This window comes from Pinus tabuliformis, chromosome 6 (genome assembly GCF_031772625.1).
Source record: "Pinus tabuliformis cultivar Carrire ecotype Pingquan chromosome 6, CPIR1, whole genome shotgun sequence".
Lineage (NCBI taxonomy): Eukaryota > Viridiplantae > Streptophyta > Pinopsida > Pinales > Pinaceae > Pinus > Pinus tabuliformis.
In genome coordinates, this window is record NC_142292.1 from 1,242,206,168 (window position 1) to 1,242,224,566 (window position 18,399).

Consider the following 18,399-nt stretch of genomic DNA (forward strand, 5'->3'; position numbering starts at 1 on the left):
GATAAACAAATGCACTATTTTCAGTTTGCAAACCAAGCAATGTAATCTATGCCTGATAAATCACAAATATGAATTTCAAATGCAAGATGACCTAACACAATTGGAAATCAACTTTGCAAAAGACAAATTGAAACTAATGCAAACCAATGTTTTGAATGATTTTAACAGATAACCAAGTCTAATCAATCAACAAACCACTAACTCAGTGACACTTACAAGCAATAAGTGACAATCAAATGACCAATAAACCTTAGAATCAATCCAATTTCACTCAAACACTTGAAATCTCAAAAAGATAAGAATTTGTTAATCAAATCAGATAATCAGACAAAACATCAATAAATCCAATCATACTGGACAAGACAAGACCATAGGGGCTCAGACACACTGGATTTTGACAAAGGAACCCTAAATTTCTGCTAATCTCTGAGATTAGTGCAACTGTTATGGCCAAATTAGCGCTGAACAAGGGATCAACATGACTATTTTAAAGTAAAGCAACCTGGCAGCGCAATTGTTAGAGAAAAAACACACTGGGCGAGGAATAAGGAAAAAAATAAAGAAAATTTCCACAAACACTCCAGACTTAGCACTCTAAGGTAGAAAGTAGTGATTGTGCAGGCCTATACAAACTCAAACTAACAAAGAACTCGATGGTCGGTCAAACTGATCAAGAAATCAGATGAGAAAAGAGATTGAAGAGGCTATAGCTTCCCCAATGGAGTCGCCATTTTGTTGTGAAGGTAAATCCCCTCTGCGGACAGAGGTGATCCCTCTAGCCCAATGAGTGGGTCTAGCAACAAACTAAACAAACTAACATACACTTTCCTAGCTTATGTTTATCGAATACTAAGAGGAGAAACCTTCCTCGCTTTGATGCTAATCGCTCAATCCTTTAAAGATGACTTTGAATCCTTTGCTTCTAGGCTTGCTTCTTACTTGTTCTTCACATCCAAGTAGCTGCAAGAAATATCAAAGAGCTATGCAAGATACAAGAGCATATGTGGCATGCACCAAACATAATCTACTTAATAGATCAAGGAGTATTAAGCTAATAGCATAAACATTTACACAATTATGGAAAGTGAACATCAGATGTATATATTAATGAGCTAAAAAAAGGAAGCATACAACCTATGCCTTGATGTTGGAGACCTCCTGTTGGTGGATCTCCAAGTCAAAGCAAATACTCTTCAAGCACTCCTTCTCCAAGTTAGAATGGGCAACATGTAAGTATAATCTTAGTATAGGAATGCAACAATCAATGACCAACAATTTGGGGATGGAAGAGAGTTGATTTATAAGAAGGGAGAGGGAGTTAGATATCCACAAAAGAGGGAGGAAGGTCTACATCTCAAGGGGAAAGCCCATGATGATAAGATCAAGAGGTCCAAATGGGAGAGCTCGACCATATCAACAATAACCAATATCTAGCTCATTGTTCTCAAAGGTTCTAATGCACAAAGCTTCTCCTCCAGTTTGGGAAAACCTGCTAGAAGAGGTTCAATGTGGGTTTTCATATCAAAACCCGCACTAGCAGTGCTAGGGTAGAAAAATGAAACTTGCCATCAGCCCGGGCATACAATGTAGCAAAACGCGCTGGTCCTAAAAATTAGGTTTTTAGTTAACCTTCTTCAGAATTGACTCAGGGTAGTTTTCCTTTGATTCTTCAGGGAGGTTTTGGTTTGTATATCATGATGGATATGCTGCATAGTTGTCAATATTTTGGCACTTCAGGATATGGAACAGGAAGTGAGCAAGAAGTGTGACAAAATATTGTGTAACAGGAACTTCTAGGGTATAGCTAAATTTGTTGAGTAAGAGATCAAATTTAGTTATTTTGTTTCATTCTACTTCTTTTTCTCTTATCTCCATTTTGTATTTCTTACCTCTCGTAGTGGAGAGATACACTACTTTGTCACTACTACAATGTATGTTGGACTTTGAAGTTTGTTATTTTTTCCTCTTATATTTGTTGCTCCTTTATTTTGGGCGGAATCTTGCCTTGTAAGGTCTTAACCCTAATGTCCTTTTTCCATTCAAATGATTTTGTTTCTTTTTGTAAACTTGGGCTTTATCTTCCTTTTAAATATTTTTGTCATTTTCTTGATGCTTCTCACTTGGGGAGCACAAAATACATTGATGTAGGATTGTCATTGATGCAAGAAGATTAAATGACCATGATGGGTTATCATCATACTCCCATTGTAGTGATTTTTATGGGACAAAATTATGAAAATTATCTTCTCCTCTTAGATTTGAGGAGAGGAGGCATCTCCTTTCATTTTGTGAAGGGACAAGGGGTCGGGTCTCCAATTTCAATGAAATGCCCCCTTAGGAATTAGATCTATTGCTGAAAGATTGTTTTATATTATATTGACATTTGATTCAATTCTTGGTTTATAGGAGAATCAAGGGCATATTTTGCATTAAAGGGACAATTTCAAAGATTCTTCTTGCTTATTAGGGGACTTGGGGCAACTTTTTTTTGGACAATTCTCATTGAAGTGGCTATACTCATGAAAACCATAGTTCTTGAATTGAATTTGTTTGCAATCTGCTTACTACATGTGTCCAATTATCCATTTTCATTTCTAAGGCCTCGAGAAGGCCTCTTTTTATGTTTACTTCAACACAAATATGTTCACATAAATATATGCCCCTATTTGGTACTTCAACTTTTTTTTAAAAAATTCTGAATTGTGTTATTAATTGCTACGAGGGTTTTGTTGTTCTAAAGATTTAGTAGTTGGAGAGCCCAAACCCAAATCAATACATATTAGGGAAGCTCCTCTTATGGATTGAAGTCCATGAACTATGCAGTTAAATACAATCCACTTATACCTAGAAACTAGGGACCACTATAGAAATTTGAATCTTGATCTTCCTTAAATTGGAAATGAAAACCAAAATACCCCATGCCACAAACGTAAATTGAATTTTTCCCTTCATGCAAGTGTCATTCCTTGTGAGCCTAGTGTACATCTTGAAGCTTGACCATGCCCCCATAATTTTTCCAAATAAGATTTTGTTGGCTAAAATTGGTGGTTTTATTTGTGGGTCTACAAACAAAATGACCAACTTGGGGATCTTTGCATGTTTTTTCACAAACTCGCATTGGTAACGAGTGATTGTTTGATTTTGAGATTTCCATGCAAAGATCATCAATGCAATGAGATTATAAGATTCAATCGTAAGACGAGAGTTCTCAACACAACTCATTTTCGTGCTAGCTAGGATTTTTCCTAACCATGGGATAGACATGTGGGTTCCATCAATAAATTTGTTTATACAATATAATCCATTTTTGTATCTAAACTCTATCTATAAAGTTAATTAATATGTGCAATCAAATATTTTCAGTGAATTCCAATAAAAATAAAAAATTATAATTATGCTTCATATTTCTTTCACTATCAAATAAAACACTATATTGTGTATACGACAAGGAAGCTTCCATATCTTTCACAAAATCTAGAGAACATAGACATACTATTCCCCAAATATTCCAAGATTTAGACAAAATTCCATTTCAAAATATTAGCCATGAAATTGGCTCATTAGTATTAAGTATGGAGCATAAATAATTTTTAGAATAGATTTAAATTCCCTTGAATACAAAATTTCTCAACCCCTTGTCTCTAGGGCGCAACCCATATATATAGTAATACAAAAAAAAAGAAATTAATACCTCTTGAATACGGGAAGGTCTAATCATGAAACTAGATTTGGTGCTTAGATCTGACATGTAACCATAAAAAACATTATCAACCAACTAAAGTTAGGTAGTTGTGTTGTGCATGTTAACCACATGAAATCATTGAAATGTTTGAATCAGTGACATATCTTAGTCATGGTAATGACGAGTTTGATGTGTTACTAACTCATATTTTGTCAGGCTACTCGATAGTGAGCTTTAATCTTTGTTCCATGGCCTTGGTGAAGTGTTTCCATCGATGAAATCTTTCATTGTTGGTATTTAGCTTCTTTTTCATGCATTGCTACCTCTTGATCATCGCCTTATCCCACTTTTTTTTTCTCCCTAATTTGGATTTTCTCCCAACTCTTGAGATATGTAGTTGATGTCTATTGATGTAATTTTGAGTGCCTTTATTTGTACAACCTATCGAATAATAATAGTTAAAGCTTAAAATTAACATAAATATCATGAATGTGGAACGAGATAAGATAGGGAAAATGGGATGCTAATTCCATTGGCTACTAACATGAATTTGACTGATGATTGCTTCAAAAATCCCTGAAACTTAGTAGGCATATCCTTCCCCCATTTGTGGTTGACTACAAGAAATACTATAGATACATTGCACTCCCATGATACATTTCTTTTCCCCTATGTAAGATATGTTGAACCCATTCAAACTCTAGGGAAAAGATTCCTCCATGGTGAATAATATGTACTCTGAAGTAGTGTGTCAAGTGTTGTATACATCAGGATATACACGTTAGATTTAAATGTTGTAAATCTTATTGATATTCAACAATATATATCTCAACTTGCACTGTTTTAATGTGCATATTATTTATCTCAAGACATAAATCATGGAAGTTTTTGGATTGAGGTGAGGTGATAATATCCCATAACCCATCTACAAACTCAAGGGGGCATTATTGGCTTTCCAATTCTTCCTATTCATTTCGATAATGTTGGAATACCAGTGCCATCACTTAAATTTTATCGTGGGCGTACTCGAGGGTTTTGGGCTGGGAACATCCTATCTACGTTTGCTTAGCATCTTGGATGAAAAATTTGTAGATTTAGCAAAGGTGGACATATTGGAAGTATCATTGTTGATAATCAAACAATTTGAAGGGCAAGGGATGAGATATTGTGGGAGTCAACAAAAAAATTATAGATTGGAGATCAAGCTTCTAGGATCAATTGTGTTATGCAATCCTTATCTCAAATTTTCTTATGTACATTTCAAATGGGGGAAAATATCCCTTTAGGTACTTCTTAATTACCTGATCCTACCTCGGTTTGTATAAATGGACTTACTTTGTGTGACTGTGTGCTTCCCAAATGTGCTTGTTCAATCTCAGTGATTGTGGTTGAAGTGACCTTATTGTGGAGAGAGGAACTAATGCATGGGGGGAAATCTAGGTGAATTCGAGATAAATTGTGTCTTACTTTTGGCAAGCCTTTAGGTTTCTAGATCAAATAATTAATGTAGGCCTCACATTACATTTCCATACAACAAGGAGAACGAGGAGATTTGTCACCCATGACATGTGTATGGGACATGTTGCATGAAATCAAAGGGATGTGAAATTGGCGATAATTTTTTGTTATTATGGGAATGCGACAACTAATTTTAAAATTAACATGTCATAATTAGTGTTTATTATTTTTGAAATCATCAAATTGATGTGCAAGGTAAAAATTGTTTGTATATATAAATATAACACAATGGATAAACTACTTGTGCCAAAAATCATGGTATCGAGACTTTGGCCAAGAAATTTGGCTAGCTTGCAAAAATATCAACATTAGTAAGGGATTGACATGTACCTATTGAATAGTTTGTGTCTATTCCCCTATATTGAAGCCTTTTGGAGAGATATTCTCTCCCCAATTAAAAATCTTGATATGTTTTTTCTATTGTCGATTTTTTTGGATTATGTTAAGGCGTGCCACGTGCCCCATCTATTTAGTTAGATATTGGGGTATGTGATATTAATGACTAATTGGGTTTTGAAATTTATGCCAAATTTTCTAGTACAGTAAAGAACCATTTAGGTTTTAGACCATCACAGGTTTGCAAAAAATGTCAAGGGAGTTCATATTTATAATGCAAGCATGCATTTGTCATTCACAAGGTGTGTGCATTCCTTCGTATATGTAAACAACAACCGCATGAAGTGTTGATGTTATATAATGATGCAAGCATGGTTAGATAAATACTTAGGTTGAAAATATGTTACCAAGATTGTACAATATACAAGTAAAACCATGTTATGGTTTAGTAGAAAATATATACAAATATGTGACAACTTTTCAGTGTTAAAGATAAAAATTTGTGTTGTAAGACAAACATGGTAAATTGTTTAATTTTACCTTCTTAAAATGCACAATAAATTTAAGGGAAATTGCAATGAACCTTACAAAACACCTTAATTTTTATTTATTTATTTTTAACTGAAATTATTATACCACAATCATTTACATCTATACTACAATACTTCACCCTTGTTTTCCTCATCACTATTAATAATTTTTGGCCATATTACACGATTATAAACTAACCTCGGAGGTTATACATTGAATCCCATTCCTTTTATTTTACCTAAGTTTACTCTTCTCCATTCATTACTAATGTATTCATTTGTTGAAATGTTGAGGTTACATATATCAATATTCTCATAGCAAAATCTATTGTCTCCCTTACTTTTACCACTTTACTATGAAAGCAATTCTTGTTACCTAGGCTTAATTTTTCTTAAATCCTTCATTATGATTATTACAAGGCTAAAGATGTATATATATAATCACAATAAGTTTTAATCCTCAAAGGACAAAACCTTACGACTTTAATGTACATTGTGGTTTTCTTTTCGTTTTACATTCATACAACTACGCATTTTGACTTTATATTTTAAAAGGTTTATTTGTTACCAAGGGTTTTCCTATTCCCCACGGTACACTAGCTAAATGCGCATGTTATCAAACTATGGAATCAACATCTACCCATCTAAGGGTCTATGCATATGTTTCATATATTCGTGATGGTTGGTTAACATACTTATTGCTTAGAACAAGGGAAGCTGCGAGGCAGCAAGTCCCTGCGTCAAGTTAAAACTAGGATCAGCCTGATTACACTTGTTTCGTATACTTATGACTGTGATTGCTAGTATGTTTATTACTCAGAGTTTAGCCCATTACTTTACGTTATGACTGTGATTGCTAGTATGTTTATTACTCAGAGTTTAGCCCATTACTTTACGTGAAACATAGTGCTTGTGTTATCTATATGTTATGTTAATAATATGTCTGATATGACATTCAAAAAACAATTAGCACCTTGTAGTATGGGGCCAAAGCCAAAGGTATTGTCAAATTACCTAAATCCCACCTTAAAGAGAAAATCAATGCTACTAAGCAAGTAGTCTTGGAGACTGTTTCTCTCAGTTTTAGAGCTAGAACTAGAATGCTATGATGTCAAACACTTTGTGAGTAGTTGTTATGAATAATATTGTTGTCTGAATCATGTGAAATTTTATGCAACTTTAATTGTCTGCAGGCTTAATGAAATGCCATTGTGATGGGGATAGCCATTGGAGGCATTTTAATCCATGTAACTTTATTTATTTAACATGTATGTGTTGTTGATGACAAGATTATTACTTTCAGGCTATTACGTAGACCTCCATTTCACATCTAGAGTTTTCAGGTCTCCAAAAACTGTGTAGTCAAGGCCACGACAATTGTGACAATACAGATTAGATGGCTTGGACTGAGTGGTTAAGGTATAGCAGGTGGAAACTATGATATGTGTAATCAGGAGAGTAGCACTGGTTACATATCACTATTTATTACCTATGTCGTTTGAGCTACAACCTGTACATCATATTGCTTCTATTCCCCTTGGTCAACCAGCAATCGGTATTAGGTAGTGATCAAACTTGACATCTCTAGTATATCACCTTTCACTAAGGTAAAGTATTACCATTAGTATACCCTACCAACCAAGCTCTTAGTTCACAGTAAGCAAGCTCCGGCTTTTATATCCTATGTATTATATCCTATGTATAAACACTATGTATTACCATTGCTATATCTACTTAATAAGAGTAATACAAGCAGTCGGCCATCATGTACAAGCTAATATTATCAATACTATTATGGAAATAAGGAAGTAGTATACCCATTGATATGCCAATTCTTCCTATATTAGGTGTGTATTTGGTGAATGACCTACGGGAATCATAGGGAACAAAGGAAAATAGGCAATTCGTGTGAGCTGTGGTGTATTAAGCAAAGGAAACTCTGGAGATTCTCCTCAGCTACATGAAAACACTGCTGATTTAGATGCTCTGTTGAGTTCTGATGAAGAGGAGAGTAGCAATGGTCAGGAGAGTAGCACTGGTCACTCACCAGGTGAATATAGTGGAAATAAAAAGGTGTGTACAAAAGTTAGGGATGATACTATTGCTGGGATATCAGACAAGGAAACAGTTAGCAATCAACAGGAACATAAAGAAGAGGAAGCAGACTTTGGACCTGCTATTATTGAAGAATCAGTTGGCGAGTCTAGCATAAATGACAACTGTTCTTTGTTTGATGACTCCCTTCTGGTCACTCTAACCCAGGAAGTGGACATCCAAACCAAGAATTGCAAAAATGCCAAGCAGAATGAATGTAACAACAAGAATATCCGTGCATTGAGTGCTGTTAGCATGCTGACTGAGGGAAGTACAAAGAATAGTGCACTTAGATGCAGACATACGGATAGCTCATCTTACTACTATGGGATTTGAACTAGTTACATATCACTATTTATTACCTATGTCGTTTGAGCTACAAAGAGGAAAATAGACATGACCTATATATACAGGGAAAGGCAGATATAAGTAGCAGTCCGACAATTTTTCCATCTGGTCCCACCACAATCAACGATGGAATGCCTATAACACGGAGAAGCCGCATGAGATCCCTCTTAGTTTTATCTCCAAATGGAAGAGCTAACCATGGCATGCTTTTGTAGTAATCTTCAAAAGCCTCTTCATCCCTGTCACTAGAGATGAAAACAATCTCAAAGTCTTTTCCTCTTTCCTTGAGTTCGTTGTATACCTTTACAAGCTTTGGTGTGAAGGCTTGGCAAGGTGGGCACCAATGGGCAGAGAAATACAAAGCAATTGTCTTCTCCACAAGCTCAGCTATCGGGACCCGTTTCAAGAATCAAAACATGAAAAAATGATTAGCATCACCCACAAGAGTACCGAGTTTTTACTAGAGTCCATGTCTACTTGTGGTTTAATAGTTAATAACAAGAATCCACCGTGAAAACAACCCAAATTCATACCCTGAGAGATGTGACAATAAGGCCATCATGAAATAAAATCTGTGCATCTATTTTTCCTAAACCCTTACAGGAGCCAATGAAACTCAATCGCCCAATTCAATACATGTATTCAATAGACTTAATGAATACATAATTTATTTCTAGATTTTCAAGTTCAATAGCCCAATTCAATACATGCTTTCATGAATCATACCTACATTCTCATAAAGAACCCAAATCCAGACTTGCTGGCAGAGAAAAACACAAGCCAAAAAGGGAAAACACCCACCTTTCTTCCTCCATGGGCAAGGACAAAATCTCATTCATCAGACACCAGAAGAGACTCTACAGTCTGTGTAGCCCTTAAGGCTTCCTCTTTCGCCCTCAGCTCATCAAATCTCTCTGCGGTGAATGGATATCCCTCAACCCCATATTCTTCAATGATCTCCACACCTTCAGTCGTTATAACTCTGCCCTCTCTGTCCAGAAAAACAAGGCACGGAATGCCATCAACCTGGAAGGCCTCATTAAGCTTCTTCCTTGTATTACCATCTGAGAATGGCAGGGCAAGCCATGGCATGGTGTCGTGGTATTCCTCGAATGACTTCTCATCAAAATCCGCAGAAACGAAGAGAATCTCGAAGTCCCCCTTCTCCAATAACTTTTTATAGATTTCAGACAAAACGGGGGTGAAAGCCTTGCATGGAGGACACCAATGGGCAGAAAAGTACAGACCCACTTGTTTCCCTTCCAGTTCTCCAACTTTCACCTGTAGATTACATTGGATTCAATACAAAAATGCAATGTTGCAGCAAAATAAATGATAACAGAGACTATAAGTATAACAATCGTACCTTGTCTCCATTATTTCTGATCAGGAAATCACGTTCCCCGTTGCAAAGCAAAGAGCTCAAACTGTCATTGGTTGTTTCCTTTTGCACAGCCATAGCAAGCTAACACAATCTCTCTCTCGGTTCCGAGCCAACTTTCTTCCACTGCAATCTCTGAGGGCTAAGAAAGAGAATTTATAGACACAGGAGAACAGACAAGTGAAGATTAGTTTAAACAAATGAGACAGAGACCAAAACATGACGTAGATATATTTAGTTGCACCGAAAAGCAGCGATAGCTAACCCTGACCAGGTAGTTGTACACGAGTAAAAGAAGTATAACCTGAAATGACCAAAGAGGGTATATTAGTGATGTAATTTAGCATTAAAAGGAAACGAAGCTCTTGGAAAACTAAAAATTAAAACACGTCCATGTGGGCCCCATGAGGGCCACATGGCTCACCTCCTTCTCCGTGGGATAGCATGGAGGGACTAAACCATGCCACTTAACATTGTATCATGGTCATATGTCAATACAGGAGGCAGAAGGATAATCCAACTGTCCACTGCACGTGCACCAGTTTCAATTTCATGGCCTTCTAGGTTTGTCTCATCCAGCTGCCAACACTCCCAGCCCATTCGAACACTTGCTTGAAGCGAATGGGATGGAGAATTCAAACACAGGTTTAAAGGAACCCCTGCTCATTCAAAGGAAGAGACAACCTCAAGAAGAATATGAAGAAAATGAGTACTGGGGAGACCATGCTATTGGTATTGTGGAACTTGAAAATAATGAAAAAACTGATGAGGGCGGTACTTTTCTCCGAGCTTCCTTGAACGGCATGAATGTGCTTGCAGGTCGGTACCTGATCACCCTTGTGAGTTATCCTGTTATACAAGGATCGGAACTATTCATTCGTCTTGTTTTCAGAATCCCAGGAACCAGTCATTCGCTCGTCTCTAGTAGAGGTGACAAAGAGAACCAGACCATGCTACCGAATGCTACCAAACCTTGCTTATGTATTTTGCCTAAGTCGGGGTCAACCATTTTGCCAGTCTTCTACAAAAGCAAAAGAAAAGGCAGTTGATGAAGCAGGCTCAGATTCATAATCTCAGTTCCGAGACTGGGCATCCTCACTCGTAAGCACTGCTACTTCCGACTTGAATGCTGGAGTTGTATGGATAAAACCGAGGTTGACAAGAGGACCGGGGCTGTGGCAGATACCACTACCAAAAGTGAGGCTGAGAAGAAGCCTGGGGTTGCGGGAGATACTACAAGCAAAATGGAGGCTGCCCTGAATCCTGGACTTGTGAGAGATACGACGAACAAAACCGAGGCTGACCAGAAGCCCGGGGCTGCCGGAGACACTACAAGCAAAGTTGAGTCTGCCCAGAAGCCTCGGGCTATGGGAGATACGACGAGCAAAATCGAGGCTGACCAGAAGAAGCTCACGATTGTAGCAGATGTTACAAACAGAAGAGAGACTGAACAGAAGCCTGGGGCTGCGGGAGATGCTACAAGCAAAATGGGCAATGGAGGTTGCCCAGAAGCCTGCAGATACTACAAGCAAAAGCGAGGCTGACCGGAAACCTGGGGCTACAGTAGATACAAGTAGCAGAACTGAGGCTGCCCAAAAACCCCAGGCGATGCTAATATCAAGTAAAGCAAATATTAATTGAACATGATGTGTAAATTTCATTTAGAAAATGATCCATTCCTTTTGGTTAAGCAGGTTCGTCTTCGTGAAACCCTATCCTGCAAAGCGGAAGTCTGATCCCTCAGTGGCAGTTATCCTAGGATAATCGGAGGGAGCAAGCAAAATTAAAGGTAAGAAGCTTGACGTAATTTATGCCATTTGCGTTAGCTTCGTAGATTGAGGCAAAGTCGAGAATTTTTTTTTCGTTTGTTTGCTTGGATTTTGGTTGTTAGAAGCCTGTAAATTGCCTGATGTAAGAAATACAATCAATAGTCACAGAATGTTTTTAGTGCAAATTTGACACAGATGATTGAGATGTGTTCCATCTTCACAGAATAAAAAAACCAGGAGAAGAAGTATCTAACAGAGAACACTAATACCCACCGTGGTTTGCAGCCATGGTTTGCATTCGTCAAGCCACTATAGATGACCTGCTGGCAATGCAGACATGCAATCTGATGTGTCTGCCGGAGAATTACAAGATGAAGTATTACTTCTACCACATCCTCTCATGGCTGCAGCTTCTGTACGTGGCCAAGGATTACAACAGGGGGGGGGGCGAATTCCCCCGAGGCCATGGACTTTGATCTACCAAATGAGCTGAATGCCTCTGAGACGAAATCATAAACCACTTTGCTCCAGGGCGGCGACCTAGCTTCTAGCCTTGTTCGATCTATTGACTTATTCGTTAAAGGGACTGGATTCGAACTGTGGATCCAGCGAATATTTTTCGACAGCTGCAAATATTTTCTAAGAATTGACCTATTCGTTAGCGGGACTGGATTCGAACTGTGGAGCTGTTTTTTCAACAGCTGCAAATATTCGGGACTGGATTGCTGTTTTTTCAACAACGGCAAATATTTTCAAAGAATTGACGGATCCAGTTCGATCCAGCACCAAGTTCGCTTTGTCGATGCAGCACCAAAGATGAGAAAACCATCGGTCGTTCAGTGAATGAAGCAATTCGCTCTGTCGACCCAGCACCAAAGATGAGAAAACCATAGCAAGAACAAAGCTGGGTACAGAGGCACAGTAGGCAAGAACATAGGCGGTGGTTCATGACACCTCCCGCCATGCACGGACACCTGCAGCACCTGCTGCACAACACCTGTTAACATCAAACCTTAGCATACCCTGCAAACAAAACACCCGTTAACATCAAACCTTAGCATACCCTGCAAATACAAATTAATGTTAACATTAACATGAGACCGTTGACGGTCAACGATAATGAACAGGGCGTAAAATGCAATTAGGCTATGCTCGAGCCTCTTCCGCCTCGGGAAGAGGCCAAATAAGATGGCAAAGCCTCAGCTCCAAATAAAACTTTGGTTATCTCGGCACATCCCCGCACAGCACGTTTGGAAACTTTATAATAATCGCCGAATAACACCGCATTAAAACTGCAAACTAATACTAACTCGAAGCTGTTCGATTACTATAGTCCCTGCCCATTGCCAGGGACTAATAAGACTTTGACCCACTACAAATTAAGTTGATGTCTATTAAGCTTTACGATTAACGTGATGACACACATTTTCAAATGCTTGTGGTCCCGCTTGTAAACGTGGAACTTTAACAATAGGCCACAATGGTGAATACCACTTGCCTTCACGTGGACTCATGTCGATATGCATGTACCCTAATCTCAACGGCTACAATGGAGTGTTGTTTGATCGATCGCTGATATGATTTAGGGTTTTGTTTGATTGCAATGAATATCCATTGCGCCTCTTGTTTTATCATTCAGTTGTTAGTCTTTGGACAGAGTTGTGCTTGCTCTTCAACTGAATTTACTTAATGTTTCTACCCTTACTGCACATTTGACAATGGAGGAGAGGATTATGGTTTCCACTAATCTCCCTCTAACAATCTGTAAAGCGGAAATCGTTATGATGAACACATCAACTGGTTTTGGAAACCAAACAAAGGTATATTTATTTTATTTTAGAGAAATTTAGTCATATTTGTTGTTTCTTTCTATACCTTCATTTCAGAACTTTCTCATGCTAACTTAGCCTTTTAATTCTACAAAGTTTTCCATGTTTAACGAGAGGGTTTCTACCCTGGTTCTGAGCTCCTTTTCTTTCTTGCCTATGGATTTATGGCCAAAATTACTTTGCCGAGGGTTTATTGGTTTAATTATCATTAGAAATGAAATTCTTGTTACGCATTCATACTCTTACCAGTAACTTCAAATTCTAATACTGGGTTATCTATTGTTTTTCTATCACGGATTTAATTACCAGAGATTTAACCTTAACAATTCAATATAGGGTATTAATGACCTTCATGACTGTTTCCATAACTGACTCCAGTTTTTGTCTCTGACGGAATTTGTTCATCAAGATTCCAATTCTTTTGGAAAATGGTTCTTTCTCTCCACAGGTAATTTACTTAAGCTTTTAAATGCTTCCTTTTACGTTTTGTTCTCTATTGTTCTAGTAACGTCGTAAATGTGGTTTCTAAAATGATAACCCTAACCCTCCATGGGTTTTTATTTAGTTATAAGTTCGACTGGCACCAAATTGTTGTCTTGGTTGTTCATGTCTTTACCTTAGAATGATCGTAGAATCCTTTGTTTGGCGTATGTCTTATGCATTACTTTATTTTTTCCTTATGGTTTTTAACCCTACAAGAATGTTCATATTTTTTCTTTTTACCTTGATCATTTATCTCCTTTCAAGGTTTTATTTTTATGATAGTTATAAATTCCTTCTTCTGCAATTTTGTTTTACCATAAAATGAAGGTTTCATTCCAGGGTTAAGATGGGGTATCCAGGAATGTTTACTCCTCCAGATAATTTCGGATACTCAGTATTCTGCTTATTTTTCAGTATCCGATTTCTAATTATGGTTTTCCTACCAGATTCTAAGTATTTCTCCTTAAATACTTGCAAGTAAATAAAACCCTCAAGGATTTTTTGAAGCTTTTTCCTTTGACAAGATGATTCAGAGTTTTTCCAATGCATAAGAAAGTCATGACTTCCTTCGTCTAGATCAGATGTTCACCAACTTCTAGGTGTCACTTTGCTTGTGCCTAACTCTTTGGTCAAGGACAAGATGCCAATGTTCCTGTCTTTTAATATTTGGCTCATAGAATATTTTTCCGAATTACTTCCTATTATGAAGTTTTGGTTTTACAGGATTTATGCATGCATGTAATTTTGTTAAGGGAAACCTTGACCCAAAACATTGAACATTTATAATTTGCATATTTTTTTATTATGGTTGTTCCTGACCAATACTGCAATCTTAGCAGTGTATTCATTGTTAATGAACATGTTATGTGCTGATATTTTAATTTAATGACTCTATATGTTTTCCTCATACGTTCTTATGCCTCTTTTCTTTCTATTGTATGCTTACATATTCTTCTAGTCATGGTTGTGAAATGTTTAATGTATATAAATTTTGTCTATCTTTTCCAGAAGTGACCAATACTGCAATCTTAGCAGTGTATTTATTGTCAATGAACATGTTATGTGCTGATATTTTAATTTAGTGACTCTATGTTTTCCTCATACATTCTTATGCCTCTTTTCTTTATATTGTATGCTTACATATTCTTCTAGTCATGGTTGTGAAATGTTTAATGTATATATATTTCGTCTATCTTTTCCAGAAGTTAACTCAAGACTGTTTTTCTACCCATTGTAAGGATTCTTTATCCTATAATTATACTTTTAAGGATTAATTTCCCTTGTTCCTTGTTTATTAATAAAATTTTCAGTTCCTTTTGACCTCTTGTACATTACTTGTACAATACAATTCCCCAGAACATAGCTAAATTTGTCATTAGAATATCTCAGAAATAATTTTTTGATTTTAATACTTTTATATTCATAATGTCATTCAGACTATTCTCTTACATGAATACAAGACTATGAACTATTTTTTTTGTCTTTGTTTTTGAAGGTTATATAATTATATAACTGACATACATATAAAAGAAAGTAAAATAATCTAGGCTAACCATGGTTGATTATCAACGTATCATTAATGTCTATTTATCATACTCACATTTTTGAATTCTATAAAGTATTCATTCACTATATATATAACAAAGAGCAAGTCTTTTAAGTAATTAGACAAAATTTTAGTTTTTGTTCTAACAACTACCTCATAATTTTTCTTTGTTGAACATTTAAAATGTATATAAAATTAATGCAATTATTCTAAGAAAACAAATTCAACTCTTTTTTTTTTTTCATTAAACATAGTTTAAATATAAAACATATTACAACTTCCATTCATAAAATGATCACATATTAAGATATTTAGAATACCAACTTGAAAAATAGTGAACTGGAAATTAAGTTTGGAGCTACTTGACTTAACCCAACCACAACTTCTTATTAAGTTTGGAGCTACTGGACTTAACCCAATCATGACTTCTTTAGTAAAGAGTCCCCCCAACTCTCACCCAACCACGACTTCTTTTAGTAAAGAGTCCCCCCAGCTCTCAGGTTTGCAAGTCCTATTTATTTTTCCTGTCTTGTTTTTTTTCCTTTCACCCAGTTCTACACTACATGAATTCTTAGCCAACAAAAGACAAAAACAAACCCCTCTACCAAAACAATTAGTAGTTGGTAACTACTTCCACCTCATTTAGTAAAGAGTCCCCCCGAGCTCTCACCCAACCACGACTTCTTTTAGTAAAGAGTCCCCCCAGCTTTCAGGTTTGCAAGTCCTATTTATTTTTCTTGTCTTGTTTTTTTTTCCTTTCACCCAGTTCTACACTACATGAATTCTGAGCCAACAAAAGACAAAAACAAACCCCTCTGCCAAAACAATTAGTAGTTGGTAACTACTTCCACCTCATTTACTAGCTCATTAATGACCTCCACTTCCCCACTCTCAAATAAAACATCTTGCCTTTAAGGGAAATTATTGACATTTTTTTTCCATCATCATTAATAATATAATCATTTGGGCTATTAATAAATAGCGGAGCACTTTCTATCATTAACTTGCAGCTTTTATCTCTTTCAGCGAATTGTAGCTTTGTCAGGCCAGGCAGTGACTCTCCAAAGGCAGAAAAAACTGATTCGTCTGATTATTCCATAGGTAGATTATTGTTATATACATTAGGAGTAATTGTTCAGTTCATCTCCCGATGATTGTTCACATTCCTGATTTATTTATTTACAAATTCCCCCAATCATGAAAATTAGGTGTCAACATTCCCCCCTTAATATGAAGGGATGTTGGTGAGTTCAAGCATCATTCTGAATCGTTCAAGCTTTTCCTTTCCAAGTGCTTTGGTGAAGATGTCTGCAATTTGCTCATTTGTGGAACAATGACGGAGATGGATTGTTTTGGCCTCAACATGATGTTGAATCAGATGATATTTAGTATTGATATGCTTTGTTCGACCATGGAACTTTGGATTCTTGGCCAACTTTATTGCAGAGGTGTTATCAATCATGAGTGGAGTTGATTGTACTTGTTTTACCTGCAAATCTTCAAGAATTTTCCTGAGCCACACAATTTCTTTCGTTGCTTCAGCTGCTGCCACGTATTCTGCTTCTGTTGTGGAATCTGTTGGAACTGATTGTTTGCGTGATCTCCAGGAGACAGTTCCTGATCCAAGACTCATAGCATATCCTGAAGTAGATACCCTAGTTTCTTTGTCTCCATCGAAGTCTGAATCAGAGTATCCAATCAAGCTGAAGTCGTCCACCTGTGTATACTTGATTCCAAGGTCTTGAGTTCCCTTAAAGTACCTTAGAACTCTTTTTGCAGCAGACCAATGTCCCTCACAAGGCTTTTGCATGAACCTGGAGAGGATTCCAACAATAAATGAAATGTCTGGTCTGGTAGTAGTGAGGTAGATGAGACTTCCTACAAGCTGTCTATACTTTGTTGCATCCTCAAATTCCTTTCCTTCAATAGATGTGAGCTTTAAGTTTTGTTCCATTGGAGTAGAAAGAGGATTGCACTCTATCATGCCAAATCTGTTTAACAAATCTCCAATGTATTTCTTTTGAGAAAGAAATATGGATTTTGGATGTTGGGTTACTTCAATGCCAAGATAGTAATGAACATAGCCCAAATCAGTCATTTCAAAACTTTTCCCCAATTCCTTCTTTATGGATGCAATGTAGCTTTCATTGTTCCCTGTCATTAAAAGATCATCTACATATACCACAAGATACACAACTGTTTTGCCAACTTTCTTGACAAATAAAATTACATCATCAAGATCAAAATGATTGAAGTTGAGTTTCAGAAGATGCTCAGTTAGTTTTTCATACCAGGCTCGCGGTGCTTGTTTGAGGCCATACAAGGACTTCACAAGTTTGCATACTTTATGTTCATGTCCTTTCACAGCAAATCCTTCAGGCTGGGACATAAAAACATTCTCTTTTAGATCTCCATTCAAGAATGCAGTATTTACATCCATTTGATGGACTTTCCAACCGTTCTGAGCTGCTAGTGCAAAGAGTGTCCGGATGGTTGCCCATTTTGCTGTGGGGGCAAAAGTTTCCTCATAATCGACCCCTTCCTTCTGTGCAAAACCTTTTGCCACAAGCCTAGCTTTGTGTTTGTCAAGTGAGCCATCAACTTTGTACTTGTTCTTGTAGACCCACTTGCAGCCAATTGGCTTGGTTCCAAATGGAGGATCAACCAGCTTCCAAGTGCCATTTTTTATGAGGGCATCATACTCCTTTTGCATCGCTTCTTTCCATTCATCATGAGAAACAGCTTCTTTGAAGGAAGTTGGTTCAAAATCTGTAGACAAGTTCAATTCACAATCATAAGTAACATCCATATCAACAGGTGAATTAGAGTCATCTACATCACCTCCATTTTGTCGGTTTGAATTTTTGGTTCCTGTTTTTCCAA

The 18,399-nt window shown here is 36.9% G+C and overlaps 1 protein-coding gene and 1 long non-coding RNA gene across 5 annotated transcripts; one reads left to right on the plus strand and one right to left on the minus strand.

Annotated features, from left to right (window-relative positions):
• Positions 1-9,067: 9,067 nt before the first annotated feature.
• On the minus strand, positions 9,068-10,852 carry LOC149263181 (putative nucleoredoxin 1). Its single transcript, XM_089387313.1, has 2 exons — positions 9,875-10,852; positions 9,068-9,789 (listed from the first exon to the last, which is right to left on the minus strand). Exons 1-2 carry the CDS (start codon positions 9,965-9,967, stop codon positions 9,340-9,342), a joined length of 543 nt encoding a protein of 180 aa, XP_089243439.1. The 5' UTR covers positions 9,968-10,852; the 3' UTR covers positions 9,068-9,339.
• Positions 10,853-13,126: 2,274 nt separating this feature from the next.
• Positions 13,127-14,772, plus strand: LOC149263182 (uncharacterized). 4 transcript variants are annotated; one of them, XR_016249636.1, is made up of 4 exons: positions 13,166-13,478; positions 13,866-13,935; positions 14,298-14,383; positions 14,504-14,772. It is a non-coding gene; the product is annotated as an uncharacterized LOC149263182 (long non-coding RNA). The 4 variants fall into 4 exon arrangements; XR_016249637.1 differs by having other exon boundaries at positions 13,170-13,478; positions 14,310-14,383; XR_016249638.1 differs by having other exon boundaries at positions 13,127-13,478; positions 13,824-14,772.
• The last annotated feature ends 3,627 nt before the right edge of the window (positions 14,773-18,399 follow it).

Bases quoted from the DNA above. Each gene is read 5' to 3' on its own strand.
- LOC149263181 (XM_089387313.1), bottom strand. From the start codon at position 9,967: ATGGCTGTGCAAAAGGAAACAACCAATGACAGTTTGAGCTCTTTGCTT. The intron at 9,790-9,874 runs GTACGATTGTTA...TGTAATCTACAG, and splicing joins TCAGAAATAATGGAGACAAG to GTGAAAGTTGGAGAACTGGA.